The sequence below is a fragment of the Stegostoma tigrinum genome, chromosome 1 (genome assembly GCF_030684315.1).
Source record: "Stegostoma tigrinum isolate sSteTig4 chromosome 1, sSteTig4.hap1, whole genome shotgun sequence".
NCBI lineage: Eukaryota > Metazoa > Chordata > Chondrichthyes > Orectolobiformes > Stegostomatidae > Stegostoma > Stegostoma tigrinum.
Genome location: NC_081354.1, coordinates 14,773,419 through 14,797,392, shown reverse-complemented (window position 1 = coordinate 14,797,392; position 23,974 = coordinate 14,773,419). Strand labels below are relative to the sequence as shown.

The 23,974-nt window shown below is 39.6% G+C and overlaps 2 protein-coding genes across 2 annotated transcripts in view; one reads left to right on the top strand and one right to left on the bottom strand.

Annotated features, from left to right (window-relative positions):
• hgsnat (heparan-alpha-glucosaminide N-acetyltransferase) overlaps positions 1-4,246 on the top strand; it is a 38,296-nt gene extending 34,050 nt beyond the window's left edge. The window contains exon 18 of the mRNA XM_048529608.2: positions 650-4,246. Coding sequence (XP_048385565.2) covers positions 650-831 — 182 coding nt within the window. The 3' untranslated portion in view covers positions 832-4,246. The remainder of the gene's footprint in view (positions 1-649) is intronic.
• A 1,430-nt stretch (positions 4,247-5,676) lies between these two features.
• The window catches only part of LOC125453906 (SWI/SNF-related matrix-associated actin-dependent regulator of chromatin subfamily A member 5), a 36,786-nt gene continuing 18,488 nt past the window's right edge, over positions 5,677-23,974 (bottom strand). Inside the window, exons 10-24 of the mRNA XM_048534048.2 lie at positions 22,798-22,907; positions 21,153-21,379; positions 19,326-19,447; positions 18,900-19,052; positions 17,948-18,080; positions 17,271-17,419; positions 16,217-16,336; positions 16,031-16,141; positions 15,105-15,218; positions 14,207-14,329; positions 12,970-13,102; positions 12,678-12,796; positions 12,317-12,529; positions 12,052-12,162; positions 5,677-5,967 (exon numbers count right to left, since the gene is read on the bottom strand). Of these exons, the coding sequence (XP_048390005.1) occupies positions 5,902-5,967; positions 12,052-12,162; positions 12,317-12,529; positions 12,678-12,796; positions 12,970-13,102; positions 14,207-14,329; positions 15,105-15,218; positions 16,031-16,141; positions 16,217-16,336; positions 17,271-17,419; positions 17,948-18,080; positions 18,900-19,052; positions 19,326-19,447; positions 21,153-21,379; positions 22,798-22,907 (2,004 nt within the window). The 3' untranslated portion in view covers positions 5,677-5,901. The remainder of the gene's footprint in view (positions 5,968-12,051; positions 12,163-12,316; positions 12,530-12,677; positions 12,797-12,969; positions 13,103-14,206; positions 14,330-15,104; positions 15,219-16,030; positions 16,142-16,216; positions 16,337-17,270; positions 17,420-17,947; positions 18,081-18,899; positions 19,053-19,325; positions 19,448-21,152; positions 21,380-22,797; positions 22,908-23,974) is intronic.

The window sequence follows — 23,974 nt, the reverse complement described above, 5'->3', positions numbered from 1 at the left end:
TACATATTTCTCTCAAATATTGAGAAACCTTGCTAAATTTGATATTGGGCCGACCCAATTGGTATGCTTAGCCTTCCCAATTTGTGTGGTCCTCCTCTCTTGGAGTAGCTGAAAACTGATGAGACACTGATGTTAACAATAATACCTGTGCCAAGGATTCTTATGATGGTTTTACCTCTCTAACTGAATTCAAGAAAGAGAGCTGCTGTTTTCATGCCTGAATCCAGACATGAATGGCTGTCTGGAAGAAGCAAGCCGGGTTAGTTTCTCAGTTGCTTGAGTCACACTGCCCTGGTTAATGGGTGCGTTTACTTCCATAAGGGAAAAGCATGAACTAGGGAAACATTTCTCTGCCAAAATAGACAATGAACATGATTGGGAGTTAACTGAACAGATATTCAGGACTTGGATTGTGTTTCATAGTCTCCTAATTCACTAGATTAATAAGAATCTCAATTAGACATTTCATTGCTTCTCAGCAGTACACTGTGATGTTACAGCTTAGTTGTTTGATATCCAGTTTAATTGTAGGTGAACTGCCCATATAGGGTGGTAGCAACGCGATCCAGCTATTGTTAAATATATTGATGCAGACAGATTGTAGGAATCAGGTGAACATTGACATTCACTCTTTTTTCTAACTCTTCAGGGATGAACTCCATTTTACTGTACGTTGGACATGAGGTGTTTAAGCATTACTTCCCCTTCAAATGGAAAATGCTCGATGACCGTTCACACGGTGAACACTTGGCCCAGAATCTCCTTGCTACCACCATCTGGGTTTTTATTTCTTACATTCTTTACAAAAAGAAGATATTTTGGAAAATTTGATCAGGGATCAAATTTTTTTGGCAAATTTGTGGCGTAGAGGAGTATATTTTTCTAAATGTATGAATAAATGGACACTATGTATTTGCATTTTGTATTAATAGTGGAAACACAAGTCTGTTAGTTTTTAAGTTGTCTAATGGCCAGTAAACTAATGATTGTATGACCAATTTCTGTTAGTCCTTAGCCAGGCCTACTTATTGCAAACTTTCACAACTGATATGTGCCATCACTGCCAACTGGTTTATTTGGACTTGTATAAAAGTGATGTTCTGATCAAAGCATTAATGCACAAGCTCTCTGCTCCTATATCCCCTTGCTATGCCAATATCCTAGATTTTATATATACTCGCTATTCTACCCTATTCAACACTTCATCACTAGTGTTTTGGTTTTGTTTGCACATCAACTGCCGAATCCAGGTTGAAACTTCACCTAAGCAAATTGGTCACAGTGGGTTTTTACTTGTGACATGAACTTTGCATGTTGATTAGGATTCCCTTGTTCACTTCTGTGTGATGTAGCTGACCTCTTGATGAAGATATGACTGCGGACTTCTAATCGTTTAAACCACTTGAAGCAAGAAAGAGTTGGCTAACTTCAAGATAGCAATTAAATTGGGATGTGTGAATTCATAAAGGCAGCTTTCAAAATTTGTCTCTTTGCTTAACAGCTGAGTTTGTGAAGAGCTCAGTGTGAGATATTGTATGCTCATTCAAGAATGGGAAAATGGACTGTTTGATTACATTTTAGAGAGATTATCATTAATGTGTTATTTCAGGTATTAAATATTGCTGACTTGGACAATTCAAGACTTTTGATCAGATATTTGAAAACCAGGGCATTGAAAAAGAAATTGTTTAACTTATTTGTGTTAACTGGGAAATTAAATTTCATGTGTTTTTGACTCTTTAGAAAGGTGTCTACCAATTGCATACAATCATACTAAATTCTTGTGTGCTACATTGCAGTTTCACCGATCAGATTAGTATTTGCTGAAAAGAAAGCTTTGACAAAATGTCTATTTGTTTTGCAAGCATCAGAACAGTGTGCATGAAATACCAAACTGAATGGAGAACCATGGTTTATACTGCATGAGACTGCTGATTACTAGGCAAGTTGTCTCTGGTTGAGGCATTGCCAAGGAAAATGCACGCTGTTAATAATGACTAACTTATGTTAGGGCTTTGCTTAACTATTAAGCCAGGCAGGTTGACCGGTCAGGCATTGTCTTGAAGCATGACCAAGAGAATGACTGACTGTCAACTATTTTGTTGCATTGAAACAGGCAAGCTGAGTACATAATATTTGCTTACAAAAATGGGGCACTGTATATTAATACTTGACAGTTTATCAGTACATGCAAGTGCACCACTCTGCATGTCTAACTGTCAATCCCAAACTGTTGTCTGTGCAGTTCTTTCACAGTCAAGATTGTTTAGCAAATGCAATTGATTACTGGAATCACATTTACTGTTGGACATTGTTTTGAGTTTTTTTAAGTATGGGGCAACATTTAGATGTGATTTCATGATTGGATAGCATTTGCTGGTGCACTTAGACCCAATATAATTCACTTACATGTACTGCATGCTACACCTGTCCACAACAAAGGGCCCTGTTCTTTGCAAACAGAATATGTATACACTACACCTGTCTCAATGCAATAAAATAGGTGACAAGCCTTTTCTATTTTGGTCAAGATGCTACCCTGAGAAATCAGTCAGTCTGCCTGGTTCAAAATGTCACCTAAACTTGACCATTAATTGGTAGTTGTCATTAACTGATACATTCTCTGTGCCTCTACCAAAGTTCATTTGCTAAACTCTGAGCACTCCTCAGTAGTATAAATGTTGGTTTTCGCCTTTAATTGGTTTTCTTGCAAGTTGCCCTGATGAATGCTCTAAAGTTTTGATAAATTATGTCTCTGTGATGCTCAAGTCCTGTACTATCAAATGACAGTTTCTACTTCCTGTATCAAGTTTTGACTTGTTTACTGATTTTCTTCATTTGACAATTGTACCTAATTTGTATTTGTTGCTCCCAGTCTTGCCTTGCATTCAATTATTGACTTATTGTTTCAAAATTTGTGAACAAATTGTTGAAATGACCAGAACATCTATTTGCACCATCTTCTGATGCAGGTCGATAAACAAAAATTAGACAAGGTGGCTGAGCACCCTGCCAGTCCCTTTTTGAGGTTTGATTTTGACTAGCACTGAGTAAAAGGACAAAAACTTTCTTCTGATGCATGTTAAGGATATTGCTGAGTATAAAGTGTTGGATGGGGAAAGCTCTTCCTTTCCTCCCAATTCATTACTTGCTGTCAGTGATGTCCACCTGCAGGCTCCAAAGATGGTGAGAGAAATTGAAATGTCTCAACCAGAATGTTGATCAGTTGTGTCTTACTCTGTAGTGCCGTATTTGACCTGCAGCTTGATATTTATACCAGGTGCCTGAAATGTGCAGGTACTTGCCCCCAGTTCCTTGGCATAAATTTTATCAAATTAAGGTAAATGATTACTGAATGCAGGCAAAGATTGGGAGTGTAATATTTGTTTTTAGCTGGAACCTTCACATTTGAAATTTAAAAGCGGGTCATGAGGGTTTTGAAGTCAAGTCCACCTATTAATGTTGGAGAATGTTCACTGTTCACTGGCAACCTGAAATAATTTGTGTTTTTCTGTACTTAAGATGCTTTTAACCTGTACTATTAATGCGGTAGTCACCTAAAGCACATGTCACTTTTCAGATACCTCATTGGGGAAACTTAATGTTGACATACTTCAAGCTTGTGGAAGTTATGAACAAATGTTTTTAAACTGCTTTGATTTGGGGGGGGGGGAGAACCTTTCCCTGAATATTTACATTGAACTATTTTTAAAATGTCTGTCTGAAACCTACTGATTTAGTTGACCTGTAAATGAAGCATGGTGCATTTTACTTCGGTAGACCTGTGCTACCAGCTTCACACCTGGTATCTATATCACCTGAGCACCATGCCCACAAGACACTTGCCTTGCTCGCTGTTGGCCAGTTCGTCATGTCAGCAAAGTATTGATGGATTGTCAAGTTCTTTGGAGCTCATTATTTAGATCTGAATTATTTGTTACTACAAAAGGGACATTGTAATATTTTTAAAAAATATTTGTTTGACAAAATGTAAAGCTTTTGTATTGATCTCTTTTATAGCCCAGTTTGATTGCTGTCACTCACCTTAGTTTAGTTTAAATGGGATTTTATTTGAAGAAAGAGATTTTAGATTTCTTACCAGCATCTAAAATTGGGGTTCAGTCACTGCAATGGAGTTTGTGGTTGTAATTCTATTTAATTCTGTATGGTAATGCAATGCAGTATGATCAATGGCCATGTATTAACATATCCCATTATTACTAAGAATAAAGCTATGGTTGTGTCAGTGAGTGTCACCAGTTAAATCCTTGTGAATACAGTTTCTAGCATTCCGGAACTCCTTTTCTTGCGGTCTTCATCCATTATTATTCAATTATACTTTCATTGTATTGTGTTCTGCATTTTAACAATATGCTAAATGTATCTAACACTAAAAATAATAGTCTATTGATTTTTGAATGTTTAACTTTAAAATAAGAAGAAAGGTGAACATGACTTGGATAAATTCACATATCTGAGTTAAGGCTGCAGTAGTGGAAAGAATGGAACCAGATGTGTATAGTCCCATTGACCTGGATTACAGTAGAGAGAAGCTGACGTGACCAACCATATGCAAATAGGCCAAGTGGGATGAGGGGTAGTAATATGCAAATTTCAAAGGCATGACTGTTGGAGAGTATACATGAAGTTAAAATTGTAGGACAGTGGACTTTTTGTTCTTGGATGTAAGCATTGCTGGCTGAGCTGTCTTTTTGAATTGTTGCAGTAATGTGGTGTACTATATATGCCACACTGCAGTTGGGGGTTGTTCTGGCCATTTGACCCAACAAGTTTTTTTTTTAAGCAAAAGCAGTATATTTCCAAGTCAAAACGGTTATTGGTTTGGAAGAGAATTTGCAGGTCTTCCTATGTGTTTGAGATTATTTGTGCTTCTAGCTGGTAGTGGTCAGGGGATCAAAAATGTGCAATCCAGGGAGCTTTGAATTTCTGCAGTGGATCTTGTAGATGGTACACCTGTTATTGACCATTGGTTGCAGCGATAGTGAATGTTTGTGTTATTGTATCTGCACACATCCAAGTAGTGGAGTTTCCAGACATCGGTTGAGTTACTCACGGCAAGATTTCTAGCTGCTGACTCCATGCTTAGAACCACAAGTCCAGTTTTGTTTCTGGTCAATGGTAACCCCTGGGATAGCCGTTGGCAGGGGGCTTCAGTGAGAGTAAGTGGTCAAGAATGGTAGATTCCCTCTTGTTCGAAATGATCATGGTCTGACACTTTTATAGTACAAATGTTACATAAGTTGTCAGCCCAAACAGTGGTTATAGCTTCAGTGAGTTGCTTCAAAATCTGATTATCTTGGAAGGTCACTGATGAACACTATCCTGAAGAACACTCAAGATGACAGACCCCCCACCAACCACACCTGTCTTGACATTAACTAACATAATCAGTCTCTAATGGGGGGGGGGGGGGGGGGTCTTCACCTCCTTCTCAAGCTTTAAGTCTTTCATGCAAGAATAATTTTTAAAAAAAAAATACATAGTTGTAGCTTAGGATCGGTATTTGTCACAAATTCTGAAAGAAACAATCTGTAAAATTTTTGTGGATTACCACCAGTTGGGAGCAGCTTAACTATGTCATCCTAGAGTTTAAGGGAAAATAAACCAAACATCCAGAAACAGAACAAAGTTGTATTGAGCTCATTTATAAAACAATAAGTGTAGAAATAATGGATTTTAATGGGACCCATTTTATTACATGGTAGAAAAAAATATTCAGCACAGCTGTTTAAAATTCAATAAACTCTAGACTACATTAATTCCTACTATTACAGTGGGAATGATGCTGTAATACCACATACGAGATTGCTATCAAAGCTTTATACATCCTCAGTAGAACTGAAATACATTAACTATGCAGACATGATGAGCATAGACAATTCAAAGTTTTAGTTTCTTTTTTCGGCCACGTCCGTCTGGTGCTCCATCCGATTTACGTTTCTGTGCCTGAAACAAAGGTATTAACGGTTGCACACTTAGTTGTAGGTATGTAACATGGTTAGTTTAAAACATTTAATTAGATACAAAAAAGAAACACCACTGGATCTGTACCAATAGGCATCCTTGTCAGCTTGTGGATAGAACACCCTAGGTTTCAGAAGGACATGGTACTGCAATCATCGTGGAGAATGGAGACATAGAACATAGAACAGTACAGCACAGAATGTTGTGCCGACCATTGATCCTCATGTATGCACCCTCAAATTTCTGTGACGATATACATGTCCAGCAGTCTCAAACGACCCCAATGACCTTGCTTCCACAACTGCTGCTGGCAACGCATTCCATGCTCTCACAACTCTCTGCGTAAAGAACCTGCCTCTGACATCCCCTCTATACTTTCCACCAACCAGCTTAAAACTATGACCCCTCGTGCTAGCCATTTCTGCCCTGGGAAACAGTCTCTGGCTATCAACTCTATCTATGCCTCTCATTATCTTATAGGTCCCCTCTCCTCCTCCTTTTCTCCAATGAAAAGAGACCGAGCTCAGTCAACCTCTCTTCATAAGATAAGCCCTCCAGTCCAGGCAGCATCCTGGTAAACCTCCTCTGAACCCTCTCCAAAGCATCCACATCTTTCCTATAATAGGGCGCCCACAACTGGACGCAGCATTCCAAGTGCGGTCTAACCAAAGTTTTATAGAGCTGCAACAAGATCTCACGACTCTTAAACTCAATCCCCCTGTTAATGAAAGCCAAAACACCATATGCTTTCTTAACAACCCTGTCCACTTGGGTGGCCATTTTAAGGGATCTATGTATCTGCACACCAAGATCCCTCTGTTGCTCCACGCTGCCAAGAATCCTATCCTTAATCCTGTACTCAGCTTTCAAATTCGACCTTCCAAAATGCATCACCTCGCATTTATCCAGGTTGAACTCCATCTGCCACCTCTCAGCCCATCTCTGCATCCTGTCAATGTCCCGCTGCAGCCTACAACAGCCCTCTACACTGTCAACGACACCTCCGACCTTTGTGTCGTCTGCAAACTTGCTGACCCATCCTTCAATCCCCTCATCCAAGTCATTAATAAAAATTACAAACAAGAGAGGCCCAAGGACAGAGCCCTGTGGAACCCCACTCACCACTGACTTCCAGGCAGAATATTTTCCTTCTACTACCACTCGCTGTCTTCTGTTGGCCAGCCAATTCTGTATCCAAGCAGCTAAGTTCCCCTGTATCCCATTCCTCCTGACCTTCTGAATGAGCCTACCATGGGGAACCTTATCAAATGCCTTACTGAAGTCCATATACACCACATCCACAGCTCGACCCTCATCAACTTTTCTAGTCACATCCTCAAAAAACTCTAAGGTTTGTAAGGCATGACCTACCCCTCACAAAGCCGTGTTGACTGTATTTGATCAAGCCATGCTCTTCCAGATGGTCATAAATCTTATCCCTCAGAATCCTTTCTAACACCTTGCAGACGACAGACGTGAGACTTACCGGTCTATAATTGCCGGGGATTTCCCCATTTCCTTTCTTGAAGAGAGGAATTACATTTCCCTCTCTCCAGTCCTCAGGTACGACTCCAGTGGAGAGCGAGGATGCAAAGATCTTCGCAAGTGGCGAAGCAATTGCATTTCTCGCTTCCCAAAGCAGCCGAGGACAAATCTGGTCCGGGCCTGGCAACTTGTCAATCTTAATGTTTGACAAAATTTTCAGCACATCAGCGTCCTCTATCTCTATCCATTCCAGCATGTACACCTGCTCTTCAAAGGTTTCATTCACTACAAAGTTCGTTTCTTTCGTAAAGACAGAAGCAAAAAACTCATTTAGGGCTTCCCCTACCTCCTCAGGCTCCACACACAAGTTCCCTATGCTATCCCTGATCGGCCCTACTCTTTCTTTGATCATTCTCTTATTCCTCACGTAAGTGTAAAATGCCTTTGTGTTTTCCCGGATTCCTTCTGCCAAGCCTTTCTCGTGCCCCCTCCTGGCTCTCCTCAGACCATTTTTGAGCTCCTTCCTTGCCTGCATGTAATCCTCTCTAGCTGAACTTGACCCTAGCTTCCTCCACCTTATGTAAGCTACCTTCTTCCTTTTCACAAGAAGCTCCACCGCTCTCGTCATCCAAGGTTCCTTTATCTTACCCCTTCTTGCCTGTCTCAGAGGGACATATTTACTCATCACTCCCAACAACTGTTCCTTAAACAGTCCCCACGTCTACAGTTCCCTTACCATGGAACAACTGCTCCCAGTCCATGCTTCCTAACTCATGTCTAATCGCATCATAGTTTCCTCTTCCCCAATTAAATATCCTCCCATTTTGCCTAATCCTCTCCTTCTCCATAGCTATGTAGAATGTGAGGCAGTTATGGTCACTATCACCAAAATGCTCTCCCACCACAAGATCTGATACCTGCCCCGGCTCGTTTCCGAGCACCAAGTCTAGAATGGCCTCTCCCCTCGTCGGCCTGTCAACGTACTGCGTTAGGAAACCCTCCTGAACACGCCTTACAAAAACAGCTCCATTCAAATCTTCTGCTTGAAGGAGGTTCCAATCAATATTAGGAAAGTTAAAGTCACCCATTACAACAACCCTACTGCGTGCACACTTTTCCAAAATCTGTCGACCTATGCTTTCTTCAATCTCCCTGCTGCTATTGGGGGGCCTGTAGTAAACCCCTAACGAGGTGACTGCTCCCTTGCTGTTCCTAATTTCCACCCATACTGACTCAGTAGGCAGATCTTCCTCGACAATGGAAGCTTCTGTAGCTGTGATACCCTCTCTGATTAGTAGTGCTACACCCCTTCCTCTTTTTCCCCCCTCCCTATTCTTTTTAAATGTTCTAAACCCTGGAAGATCCAGCAACCATTCCTGCCCATGAGAAACCCATGTCTCTGTTATGGCCACAACATCATAGCACCAGGTACTGATCCATGCTCTAAGTTCATCACTTTTATTCCTGATACTCCTTGCATTAAAGCAAACACACTTTAACCGATCCCTTGGTTCCTTCCCAGGAAAATCCTTCCCACTAGCTGGTCTACCTCTTGCTACTGCCTCACCTGCATCAACGCTCACCTCTGGTATACAGCTCAGGTTCCCACCCCCCTGCCATACTAGTTTAAACCCTCTCGAACTACTCAAGCAAACCTTCCACCCAGGACATTGGTCCCCTTCCAGTTCAGATGCAACCCGTCCTTCTTGTACAGGTCCCACCTTCCCCAGAAGGCATCCCAATTATCTACATATCTGAAGCCCTCCCTCCTACACCAGCTGCGTAGCCACGTGTTCAGCTGCGCCCGCTCCCTGTTCCTCACCTCACTATCTCGTGGCACCGGTAGTAAACCAGAGAACACTACTCTGTTCGTCCTGCTTTGCAGCTTCCATCCTAACTCCCTGAAATCACTTTTTATATCCTCAATCCTATTTCTGGCTATATCATTTGTGCCAATATGTAACACGATTTCTGGCTGTTCGCCCTCCCCTTTTAGAACCTTATACACCCGATCGGAGACGTCCCGGACCCTGGCACCAGGGAGGCGACATACCTTCCGGGAATCCCGATCTTGACCACTTGTGCTAATAATTTAGGTACTCAAATCCTTGATATACTTGGTGAATTAAAAAAACATGCAGATCAACCAATATTGAATCCTTGGATTGCAGTCAAAAACAAGATAGGTTTCCTTCCGTTAAGAATAAGCCTACCATACATAGGCTAGGCTCTGACATTAATTTCATGAAGTACTTGCTTTCTGGCAATCATGTAAAAGATGGGCAAGAACCAAGCATTTAGTTTTATAATAAAAGTTGAAAATTTTCTTAAGTTGAAGATAATATTCTACATTCTATCAAACTCAGTCTTCTAGCGCTAGTTGCTTATGTCAGAACATTAACAGAATCAACTAATACAGCCAAGACAGCAACTGTTCTCCAGAACTCATGTCAACCAGTAACTTCACTCTACTCCTTGCATTTAGACTACCCAGTCCATGACAGCATTTTCTCAACATATAATCTGTAAACAGGTTTTCTAACTCCACTCCTACATTCCTTTTCAAAGCCTGTTCCTTCCAAAATCAGCCAGTAAAATTGAAGCATTAGGAGTCATATGAGCTGTTTTAGGAACATAGAAATAGGCCATCAGCCCTTCAAGCCTATTCTGTCATTCAATGACATCAAGCCTGACATGATTTCCAACTCCATACATTTGCCTTTGGACCGTATCTCAAAATTAACTGAAGCATGCGCTGCTAGTTGTGGAAGTGTTCCAAATGTCTTTGCATGTAGAAGGGTTTCCTATCAGCTCTCCTGAGCAACTCTGGCTCTAATTCTCAAGCAACACCCCCCTACTTTTCGAATCTTCAACAAATGGAAAAAAAATTATCTATCTTGTCTTTTCCAGATAATATCTTGGAAGACTTACAGATCATAGAATTCTTAGTGTGGAAACAGGCCCTTCAGTGCAACAAGTCCACACTGAACCTCAGAGGATCCCACCCAGACCCATTCCCAACCTAATATACACCTCCTTGAACACTAGGGGCAATTTAGCATACTTCAATCAGATCACCTCAAATCTTTTAAATTCTATGGAAAACCAGTCTAATTCGTACTATCTCTCCACATAACAACTCTTGACGTCCAAGTATAATTCTTGTAACAAAAACAGGAGTTGCTGGAAAGCTCAGCAGGTCTGGCAGCATGGGTGAAGAAAAATCAGAGAGTTTACTTTTTGGGACCAGTGACCCCTTTTCAGAACTGGGTTCTAAGGGTGGGTCACCAGACCCGAAACATGAACTGATTTTTCTTCACTGATACTGCCAGAGCAGCTGAGCTTTTCCAGCAACTTGTTTGTTCCTGATTTACAGCATTCACAGTCCTTCCAGTTTTTATTTAGTATAATTCTTGTAAAATTACATTGTCCTGCCTCCAAAGCCAGTATATCCTTTGTAAGATATGGTACCAGATCTGTTCAGTGGGATACTAATCAGTTTTGTACAAATACAAAACAACTTTTGCATCTTTGTACTAAGGGGAGGTGATGAGCTAGTAGTATTATCACTAAACTATTAATCAAAAACTCAGCTAATTTTCCAGGGACCTGAGTTCAAATCCTGCCGTTGCTGAAGATGGAATCTGAATTTAATTAAACAAAAGGAAAAACCTGAAATCTACCGATGATTAGGAAACCATTGCCAATTGTTGGAAAAACTCCATCTGGCTCATTGATGTTCTTGGGGGAAGGAAATCTACCTCATTCACCTGGTCTGGCCTACACGTGACTTGAGATCCACCGCAATGTGATTGATTGTCAACTGTCCTCTGAAATAGCTTAGTAAGCCACTCAGTTCAAGGGCAGCTAGCGACAAGCAATGTGTGCTGGCCAGTCGGCAATGCCCACAAGTGACGAGATTTTAAAAAGTCCTCTAGGTGTAAAGGTCAGCATTCCATTCATTGTCAGAATCAGAGAACCCCAAAAGTGTGGAAGCAGGACATTTGGCTAATTGAATCCACACCAACCCCACAAACAGCATCCCACCCAGACCCACCCTCTACCCTACTCCTGTAACCCTACATTTATCATGGCTAATCCATCTAGCCTGCCCGTCCCTGGATAATATGGGTAATGTAGCATAGTCAATCCACCTAACTTACACAGCTGTGGTCTGTGGGAGAAACTGGAACACCATGTGGAAAGAGATAATAGCAACTGCAGATGCTGGAGAAATCCGAGAAAACAAAGTGTACAGCCGGATGAACACAGCAGGCCAAGCAGCATCTTAGGAGCACAAAAGCTGACGTACGTGCATAAATTCCACACAGTCGCCCGAGGCTGGAATTGATCCCAGGTGAGGCAGCAGTGCTAACCTATGTGCCAGCCCTGTGCTGCTTCAATTTGTGACGTTTTAAAGACCTATGCACAAATATTCAACCTAATGTTGCCCCTTCCACAGAAAATATGCTTTGCTCTGCAGGTACTGCAATCTCTGGGGAAGACAGGAAGTACAACTGGAAGGCATATTTCATGCCATTACACCTAAAAGCAGCTTAGCATAATGAATAAGAATGTTACCGATGTAGTTTTTGGTCCACGCTTTTTCCTTTCTGCTTTCTCTTTTTCTTCCAGTTCCAAGTTTTCCCTTTCTATTAGAGTGATTAAAGTATTACATCGTCTTTGCAGCTCCTAAATGTGAAGCAACAAATGCATGTAATTCTTTTTAATGTTACATTATGTTGATGGAATATTAGATATGATATATAAACAAACTATGACTGACTAGACCTGGAACAAATTCTTAAATAGGAAAATCTAGTTAGCCAAGTTGCAAGATGGTTACCATAGCAGTCCTTGATTTAAGGAACCAGTCAAATCTGAATTGTGGAGAGTTTCGAATGCATTGTCTAAGCTCATCGTAAACATTTTCTTTGTCGAACCCCAGCTTGTGTAACATGCAGATCAGAAATCTGTCTTCTTCTTCTGTATAATTCTTCCCTTTATTTGTACCATATGCAATTCTCAATTGGTGGAAAGGTGCTTTGTAACGGCCAATCTGTTGGAGGATAGGAAAATATTACTGTAGGCAAAACAGCACAGCTAGACAGCAAATTGGTATGAGAATTGTGATATGCACAACATTTGACTATTACTTCCATTAAATGCACTTTTATTTCTAGAATCAGAACATAGCTGAGCATTACCTTTGTGTCTAGTGCTTTCTTAATGCTGATCCTCCTCTGGATTCTAGCTTCTCCCCTTTCTATTTGTGCCATAATCTTCTCAATGTCTTGGAGTTCATTACATCTTTCCCAGAACACAGCTAGAAGAAACAGTAGCCAATAGAGAATCTCCAACAAGGGCAATCCATAATACAAATGGTGCAGGTGATAAGAACAATCAGAACAAAACAACAGGAGAACGGAGACTTTGAAAAGCAAGGTCATAAATCAGAAAAAGGTAGACATAAACTTTGAAATAGGCTGAAAATCTTACCGGAATATTCAATCACTTCTTCTGGAATTTTCCCCTCTACTTCACGGGCAATGTTTTCAATGTCATCACGACCCCACTTCTCATTTGCTTTGATGAACTGATTAAAATCTCTTTTTGTCCAGCTGGTAAATCCCTGTCAAACATTACATTTACTGTCAAACAGGCACACAACTACAGAAGACAGCAACAAGCAACAGAAGATGGCAGGAAACTGCAGAATCGACACAACCAAGTAATGGGGAACATAGTTAGAACTTATTATACATTTTTAAAAGTCAACATTGTTTGAAATAAAAATTGCACTTCTGAAACACTGGTGCCCTTCTTGGTATCCAAGGAGAGTTTCAGGAAATTTGAGAGAAATTATTTAAGTAATACGATCCATTTTACTCATGTTAACTAAACAATAAATACTAGCAACATACCAGAAGAACTCCTCTTTCTCCTCAAATACTGCCATGGGATTCACTGGCTTCTGACAGGGCAGATGAAAAATCTATTTAATATCTTATCCAATGGCAGTTCCGATTAACTCAGTACCAGAACTGCTCCTGTGGTAGAGTGCCACATCCCAACCACGGCAGAAATAAAAGTGCTTCTGTGGTTGCTGACTTGCTTGTCGAGCTGGTAAGTTTGTTCACAAACGTTTCATACCATGCTAGGTAACATCATCAGTGCAGCTTTGGTGAAATGTCAGTGTTCTCTCCTGCTTGCTTTTTGTGTGTCTTGATTTGTTGGAGTAGATGGCATCACTTCTGGAATTGATGCCTCCAACTCCATCAAACCAAGAGACCACAAACAGCAAGCGGGACAGAACACAATGCTTCACCAGAGGCACCCTGACGATGTTATCTAGCATGGTGACAAACTTACCAGCTTGATATGCAAGTCAACAACCCAAACTACAAATCATCTGAAAAATCTTGAAAAGTGCTTCTTCTGAATTTTCTACTGGAATTAACACATCTCAGTTATGGCCTCTCCCAAAATCCAGTCCATTTTATCAAACCCTCTCAGAATCTGAAAGGCTTCTATCAAGTCATTTTCAGTTTTCTCTTTGATAAAGAAAACAAGCTCTAAAACTGTTCAATCATACTTCATAAAATACAAAAAACTAACTCCAGTGGCTTCATAAACTCTTGATAATAAGAGACCAGAACCATGCACAGCTGTATTCTTAGGTTTCACTTGTAAGTTCTGCTGGGGACTTCCCTGTATTCAGAAATAGCAATGTTACCTGTGTTAACAGTTTCTCCTTTTCTTCAAGCTCATCATCATTCAGAGGTTCAGCTTCATCAATTTTGCACTGCTCTCCTTTCTGTACTTGAGCTGAGTTTGGTAGATCAGGGTTACGTGGTACCTAGAGTGAAATTCATATTTTTTATTTGATGCATTGGTTCAATGCGCCCTCACCCTTGGCTAACCAACCAACCAACTCAATTACACTAAAAATACACTGCTGGACATTCATTAGATAAAGACCGAACAACCAATGGCTAATGTTCCAACAACAAATTCACTATGCCTCTTAAGGCACATTGATGACTAGAAAATCCAGAGACGCAACATTGAAATAGGCCATGCAGCGTTTACATCTTGGCAAACAGCTCCAAAAACAATTTGCCCATTAAGTTCTTAACTTTATCTTAATCCAGCTATCCAACCTAGCGTTCATATTTCCTGTCTCAACCATTAACCCCAAAGGAAATGTCACTGCTTCAAATCCATGTTTCCCCAAATTTCATGCACTTTATTTTGCATCTTAAGAAAAATATCACAGCTTAACATCTTTTAATATTCTTGTTATACTTTTTCATGAACAAAGAACCAGCAAAGTGCTGGTGTGGGGAACTTCGGGCAAACACTGAAAAAAAAAAGAAGGCGGCAAAGGATCAGACACATCAGTTCAATACTGTGTACCTCCCGGCGTACCTTTATAGAAACGCAGTGGATGTTGTTGGCTCAAAGACACACATGCAAATAAAAACTGATAGTTTTCCAGTCACTGGTGTCTTGGTGTTAGAGTTCAATGACTACTTTCATCACTCTGTTTGAATATTAATATTAGTACAAAATTTGGACAGTTCATTCTAGTTAATTCACATATATCAACTTTCAGATAATGAACACTTCACCTTGTAACCAATGGTTTTTCTGTAATACAGGATTTCTTTTTCTAGCAGTTCAAACAATCGAGGAGGAAAGAACTGAAAATCCTGAATATTGGGCTGTTTTGGTGGACGAGGAGCCTAGGAAAACAAAAAGCACAAAGCTAAATATTTACAAGCAATGTCAGATCCACATGAGAACATAAAACGCACAAGAGCTTCTGTTCACCTTCATTTATAGAAGTTAAGGAATTTAACCTAAGCTACGTCTGAATTTGGAGAACACTGTAGATGTTGTTTGTTTCAAATATAAGCCTTAATAAGACCAGCAGCTGATCTCCTAATTCTTTTTTGTTCAGAATGAAAGGGATAACTGATTATAGAGAATTCCCTCAGGTGGAAACAATGGCTTCATGGTATTATCGCTAAACCGTTAAATCCAGTGACCCTGGTAATGATCTAGGGACCCAGGATCAAATTCCATCATAGCAGATGGAGGAGTTTGGATTTCGAGTTTAATGACGACCATGAAACCACTGTTGATAGTCAGAAAAGCAATCTGGTTCATTGATGTTATTCAGGGAAGGAAATCTGCCATCATTACCTGGTCTGGCCTACATGTGATTCCAGACGCACAATAATCTGGTTGATTCTTAACTGTCCTCTGGGCAATTACGGATGACCCTAAGTGCTGGCCTAGCCAGCAAAGCCCATATGCCATGAATAACTCAAAAAAAATTCTCAGGTCAAGATTAAAAAAGAACTGTGCACTCTGTTCAACTGCACGCTAATACAAGATTGTATTCACACTGATCTTCTGATAAATCGTCAATAATTGCTGAAATACAAGTACTGTAAAATTCTTTCAGTTGAAATGGTATTAAAGTCCAAACTGGTTACTAAACATTGTGGGAATGAAAGCATCTCATTGTAAATATTTGATCCAAACTTACTTTGGGTGCTTTGGGCTCACTGACACGAAGGGCCTCTCGGAAATAGGCGTCAACAGCGTAGTTTGCTTTACGTTCTCGTTTGGGGGGTTCAATCCATTCAGTTAGAGCCAACTATGGATAAAATGACTATTTAGTATTTCGTCAACTTATATATCAACCTAAATATCCAGCCAAAACCAAACTTACCTTTTGCTTCTCTCTATAGTCCTCACCCTCAAAGTTGTACACACTGACTTCTGTTTCCATTGTGAAGTTTCTAAGTGAACTTTCACCCATATGTGAAAGCTTTTCTGTCAGCTCAGCTGTCTGTAGATAAAACAGACAGACAGACAGGATTGTCAGAGTTTGAATGGTGACTGTTAATAGATACAACTTCACAGGATCCTGTCCCTCTACATTTCAGGGACGGAAGTGCTAAGAAAATCCAACATCCAGAAAAAACGCACGCGTTTAAAATTCACAAGTTTACAAGGTTGGAATAATCAGCAATGATATCTCAAATGGGTTTATAAGACGTCTCACAGCTTGTGTTTCATATGTGGCATTAGATCATAACCAACACGAAGTTGGGAACAGCATCACATTTAAAGCTAACTTGTCGAAATAATGTAATTTTAATTTAGCTTTCAGAAGGCTAACTACTATTACACTGAAAACTACTTCCAAGAGATGTGAAGTGTGTATAAATACTGCAGAATTGTTTGCAGAATAGAAAAAAAACTGTTGATGTAAAAGGTCCATGATAACCATTTTAGACTGGACATTTGCACTTCAGTAACTGCCAGCTGCACATTTTACATCAGTGTGGCAAAACTGGTGCAACGGTCCCAACTTGACTGAGATTTGTGAACTCACTTTGCAAACAAAAACTTCTTTTTAACAGCTTACCACAAATGCAATGACTAAGACAATCATCTTTCCACAATATACCTAATTTAAAAAGGTGAATTTAAGAGTCTCTTCACTCCAATTACTTAAAATTAAGCCCTCCTCTCTTGACCCCAAGTCGATGGTACAAATGCTGAATAAGACCGCACAAAACGATCACACTGCAATCCCTTGAATGTAATCTGCTTTTGATATTAAGTCTGCAGAACTTTATGAAGATCCAGGTTACGTGATACCTACCATAGTCAAACTGCCAGCTCAGTAAGACCAATAATGAACAAGTGAGTCAGAAGACAGCAGCACTGAACGAGCTGAAAAAGGGTTTTCCCCATTCCAGTCACATTACTTTTACCTTTCTTTCACCCCTTTCTAATATAGCGTCAATATCTTCATCTGTAATGTCGCTCTCTTTAGAAGCGAACACATGGGTAGCACCGTGACGAATCATCTGCAGCATTTCATCTTTCCCCAGTTTGTTGAGATTCTGATCGACCAACCTTCCTAAAAGAATTCAGTTCCACAATTAAAGGCATAAGGCTATAAAAACAAAGCAGAAACTACTGAACTCAGTTGCTGTGGAGTGCACATTCATGGACTATTCATATCCTACTGTGTGGTAGAGAAGGTTTGGGCATATTTTTCCTTAGGAGGTTGTGAAATTGCATTAAGGCTATTTCACAAAACAGTAGGAATTTGTACAAGATGGCAACTTCAGGTTCCTTTGGGCAGTAGGTAGGTCATTATTTGTATAACAAAACAGAAGAAAATACAGCTTTATTGCTCTCTAAACATGTTTAACTTGAACATGTTTTGAACATTAGAAACTGAATAGCAGTGACAATATCCAATTGCAAATTTTCGTTCAGTGCCATACCTCTGAAAATCTAAGAGCATGAGCCGAAGGTTTGGAAAGAAAGCTGTGGTTGACTTGTATTTCATCTAAACGTAATATATTTCAATGCTTTGAGACATAATTGGACAACTGTTCTATCGTTCCCTGTGCAATTTCCACCCCACCAAAATACCCACCTTGCTGAATTACAATAGAGTCCAGTCTAAGTTTCATTTCAGCACGTTCTACTATTCTTTCCTCTACAGTGTTGTCAGTTATAAATCGGAAGACTCTGACTACTTTTGTTTGACCAATTCTGTGGGCTCGATCCTAAAAAACAATGTTACATGTTAGTTAGCAGATTCACATGACCAAGCAATAACTTTATTTCTATGTATACAGTTGTAAAAATAGCACATTAATGTACTTTCTGGCAAACCGCCTCTGTAATTACAGAAACAAAAACTCTTCAATCCTAATAAACAAATTATCTTTGTAGAGGTATCAAATAAAGCAATGTCCCAGCTATCTCCATCCTGATCAGTAAAAAAAGTGTTAAACAGCATAATAGGCCCATCTCCTAAAAATTATTAATTCTCTCCAATTACCCAGTTATTACCAGGAATTGACGTGCCAGCAAAAACCAAGTCAAAAAGCAGCACCTGTATTTAAATATTTGTCCTCGGGTGCATTTATTAAAGCACACAGTAGGTGGGTCTATGAAGTTTTTTTTAAAAAAAGAGCATTTAGCAGCTTGTCAGCTCATTTCACTGTGGAATAAGGGTCAGCCACTATGCTTGTGCACTGTGGAAGGACATTAGTGAATCACTTGGACAACTAGTGACCAGACTCCCAACAGTTGCTGGCAGCCAGGACTTTTACATTAAATTTAAACTTCATGATTTGAATGGGATTTGAATCTCCAAAGCCCTTGCATACAAGGAGAAATGAAATTACTCAAGTGAAATCAGTGGCTTGCTTGTTCTATGGAAAACAGAAGGTACGTCCTTGCATTTACATCAAAACATTACCACAACAAAATGCTGCTTTATTAGCACACTCAGAAGTCAAAACTAAACACTCAAGTTACACAAAATACCCAGATCGATGATACAAGACTTAAAATTCAAATTTTGCTCAGTAACCTACCATTGCCTGCAGGTCAACCTGAGGGTTCCAGTCAGAGTCATACAGAATTACTACATCTGCTGTAGCTAGGTTTATACCAAGACCCCCAGCACGTGTGCTTAACATGAAGATAAACTTTGAGCTCCCAGGAGTATTAAAAGCAGAAATAGAATCCTGAAGGAAATAAAGACAAAAAACTTAAAGCAGAAAAGTATACAAATAATCAAGACCAAATCTTGCTACAAGTTGCTGTGGATTTCCATTCTCAAAAGAGCTAGATTCAAAGTGTTTGAAGAGCTAGTCAGCTTTGAAACTCAAATACGGAATTATCACATGAGACAATACGACTCTGATCAGCAGACCCCCCCCCCCCAAAAAAAAAGTTTAAGGAGTGAAAACTTTCAGAAGACCAACATTAACTTCAAAAGCACAGGATAAGAAACATACTTGTCTCTCCTCATGTGGGGTTTGTCCATCTAGTCTACAATACTCATAGTTTCTCCACATACAATAATCTTCCAAGATATCCAGCACCCTGGTCATTTGGCTGAAGATCAACACTCGAGAACCTATGAAATTGAAGATTATATGTCAGAGTAATCTACTAGTCAATATTAAGATAACAGCTACAAAATGCTTCGAAACTATACTTGTTCTCAAGTGCACAACGAAAATCAAACCCCTCCAACTGTGAAAAAGTTTATAGTAATTTAAAAAGCTAGCCTCAAAACAGGAATCATAAATTAACACAGCTCCTAGTTTCTATTTCAAGCAACATGTACTGCCCATGATCTGTGACGTAAAGTTCGAAGGGCTTTAAATTATCGCCCAGTTTAAGAAATACACACAAAGCACATAATTACTTAATTCACCAAGCTGTTAACCCAATATTTTAATGGGATTAAATCAGTCATCTTTTTAAGAACCCTCCAAGCCTCAATGACATGCAACAGGACAATCACCTTGAAGCTTACAAAACTTTGAAATTTCATTCTCTGGTTATAAGTTTACTTCCAAATTAAACACCTTGCTAATTTAAATGTCACCCACATCCTTCATCATTTTAAATCTGTCTGTTTGTTAAACCTGCTGTTTCTTCAGTAAAGAAAAACTATGCAACTACTCAAGCCTTCCTGAACAGTTTCTTTTAAACTTTTTTCAATGCAATTACATTTATTTCAATAAAGTGACTAAAACTGGAAGTAATTTCAGAAGCAGACACGGTGAACAACGTCTTTAAACCTGTATAATAAACATGGTGGGTGTAGGGAAATGTGAAATAGAAACGAATACAGCTAATATTCAGCAAATCTAGCAACGAGGAGAGAAGTTGAAAGACAATGCATACTTGTAATCCTGTTCCTCTCTTCTACAAAAAAACCAACAGATTATTTCCAGCCCTGTTTTCAATTCATTACAACCCACAGTGATTTTTAATCCAAAACAAATAGTGTGCAATTTGCCACTACAGTATCACTAGTAACCATTCTCAAATTCTTAGTAGCCACTGCATGTTTTTACCCTTGCAGACTATCAATGCCATATGTTATGGGTCCCGTTCATTTCCCTGCAATTCATCGCTTAACGGTTCATTTTTGAACATTCAGCCTGCAGTATAAGCACAGTGGTGTTCTGAAGCCTGATAAAAATATTGTCATGTGACTTAGAATATGACCAGGGCTCTTGTTACAGTTGATCCTAAGTAGTTTACAATCCACTGGGTGTCTGGATAAATGGGCTACCCCTTTCTCCTGACAACAAGTCAAAATTAATTTGGTCTTTCATTAAATTTTGGGTAATCCACTTGCTCTTTGAATTATCAATTAAACTTGAATCCAGTCACACAGGTTTGCAAAATTTAATGCCAATCCAATTCTCAATTCATTGAGATTGCGTCATCTATTTCACAAGCCATATCTTTGTTGTTATCTTAATGTTATTGAACACATTTTCAAAATTCAATCATCAGCTACTAGGATATCCTTGTATTTTAATTGAGCCACTCACTCAAGCAATCATCTTTTCAAATCCCATTCTGTCTAAAATCATTTGCAACAAATACTGGCATTGGTAATTAATTTATGTAATCCTTTGGAATAGTTTCATTCCATTTCTGTTCCACTATGTCAACTGTAAATACGTGCTTCATGCTTCTGGCATGTTGGAACCACATTTGTAATCTCTACAGTGTCTTAGCCTGGATGGCTCAGAACCAGACAACTTTTAATCGCTACAGAAATGGAATGGAGCCTTAAAAACAGGGCTGCAGTTGACCTTGTTCCTTCACTTTTGGCAGCAGTTTGTCCAATACCACCATTTTTCCACTGTTAACTACCAAGTGAGTGTCAGTAGTGTAAGGTGGGCCAGGCTCAGCTCCATCAAACAGATAGGGGTGGTTGCAGCACTTGCGTAGTTGCATCAGTATATTCAATAAACGCATTTTGTCCATTTTCCCTGAGGAATTCAGGATGTCAATATCCTTCATTAATATCCTGGTGTACCTGTGAGCAAGCCAGAATTAAAACTGGTCAGACATATTTGAAGATAAATTACTTTATGTAACTTAGCCAAAAAGGTGATTATTACCCAACGCTATTAGATTGCTCTATAGATCAAAGCCTAGAAACACTACCCTACTAGCACATTTAGACATGGTGCTCGATCTAGACTCAGATGCAAACCGACATTCAACACAAAAGGTCTTCGCTCTTTGACAGGAAGTATGACCCATTAACTACTGAGGGTAAAGGAATCTGATGTCCAGGGTTTTATGCGAGTAAGAAAATCTCACTTTACATGCCAGAATGGGAGCATTAAGGAGATAGATACACTAACAAAACCAATGTGAAGTACCTTTGACAAAGTAGCACAGAAACAAGTCCTCTGGATTAATAATTCAATGCCTCGGTATGACCCATGTAATCCTCCTCCTACTCTTATCGAACCCAAATTAACATATCCTCTTATTCCTATCCCTTGTATTTTGACGGCCTTCCCCAACATGCATTCATGCTACTCATCTCAACAGCTCCCTTCAATATAGAAATCACTCTCCCATCTTGTGAAGTTTTTTCTAAATTCCTATTAGATTGTTTTTGGCAGCTCTCTTATTTTGCCACAGAAACAGTAGTTTTAAACAACATTACTGACCTTTCCTTGAGTTATTAGACAGATATCACTATTATGAATTTTGAGCAAATGCCGCAGTGGCATTTCAGGAGTATTATGTTCAGCCAAGTGGACTTATTTTTTAAAAATAAAAAATTGGGTGGAAAATAAAAGAGATGAGATTAGATTAGATTCCCTACTGTGTGGAAACAGGCCCTTCGGCCCAACAAGTCCACACCACCCCTTGGAGCATCCCATCCAGACCCAACCCCCTATAACCCACACACCCCTGAACACTACAGGCAATTTAGCATGGCCAATCCACCTAGCCTGCACATTTCTGGACTGTGGGAAGAAACTGGAGCACCTGGAGGAAACCCACACAGACACGGGGAGAATGCACAAACTCAACACAGTCAGTCACCCAGGCTGGAATCGAACCTGAGAAAAGAAAGCTTGGAAATGACAGCAAGGTTTTTAAAGCACTGCAATAGTCATGTGTTTAGCAACAGTCCAGTATAAATTTAACAGTAATCTAATTTTCTTTGAATTAGTGCAACAGTCATTCAAGTGACTGAGACATGTTAGATTCTCAAGCACAAAGCCATGCAGATTACAAGGAAGCAACATCGTTCATGGTATCAAGTCAATATTTGATAGCATACTGCCTTGGTTAAATCAATGTTATTTTCTTAGTTGTACAAATGCTCTAACTGATGTTTAGAGTGCAGTCCCAAGTTCAATAAACTATTGCAAGATTATGCCATGCCAAACAATGTGGCATATTAATATTCACATTTTGCATACTTACCATTCCCGCTGCATTTTGCTAAGGCCTACATACATTTTAACTTCCTTTTTCGGTGGTAGGCTCTTCTCTACCTCAGCTTTAATACGTCGGAGGAGGAAAGGCCGCAACACCTAAATCAGGTTAGAATACATGCTGTTTACTCACTGGCGGTGCCCATGGAAGTTAAGCAAAAGAATGCAGCTACCAAAAGACATATTTTGTGGACTGAAGCAGAGGTTCAAATTAAAAATGAAGTATGAACATCTGCAGAGCCACAGTGTAATTCAGATTAAAAAATACTTCCAGACAGGTTAGATGCAATTACCGTTCCTGTTAGGTCAAAGGATCTGAAGCAGAGCATATCCACATTTTGTGACGCAGAGTTGGTGTCAATAACAGTTGAAATTAAATCAATCTTAAATCGTTAAATCACAAAATCAACCACCCAAAGACAGATGATCAAAACCTTGATCAAATCAGATTGTATGCAGTGCCTTAAAAGGAGGACAGAAGTAAAGAAACTGATGACAAAATCCCTGAGCTGTGCGGTTTAAAACAGCTGAAGGTTGACAAGTGACATGAAAATGGCTCAAATTTCAAGGGTGCAGAGATTGTAGTTATAAAGAGAGTTAGGGATAGGGAGGGCAAAGCTGACTGAAGGATTTGCAGATAAGGATGAGAATAGGCATTAGCAGACTGAAAAGGTGATCAGTGAGCACAGGGCAGGCAGGGTTTGATGCATACTAACAGTTTTGGATGAGATCAAGCTAATGTGGTGCAAAGTCGAAACAGAGTTTAGTGATAACAAAGTCAAACAGTAATGGGCAAAAGAAAATAACAGTGGTCTTGGTAGACAAGAGAACATGAAGGCAGAAATTCAGCTCAGGGTCAATTAGGTTGTGATGGTTCCGAACAGTCTGGTTAAGCCTGACTAGACAGGGAGATGTAATGGAAAGGTTAGAGAATAAAATTTGCAGTGTCCACAGAAGAGCAACTTTGAACATCTTTCCCAAACCTCACATTTTGGCTACTGCAAGAGTAAATACAGCAGGAAGAAAAGGATTCACAATAGTTATTAATCAAGTCATTTTACTTCCCTTTCCTTGTATCTCCACAGAAGAGAAAATATAAGTCCTGACATCTGAAACTAGATATTTCAAATCAATCTATTCAGAGATAGCTATACACCTCTGGAGCA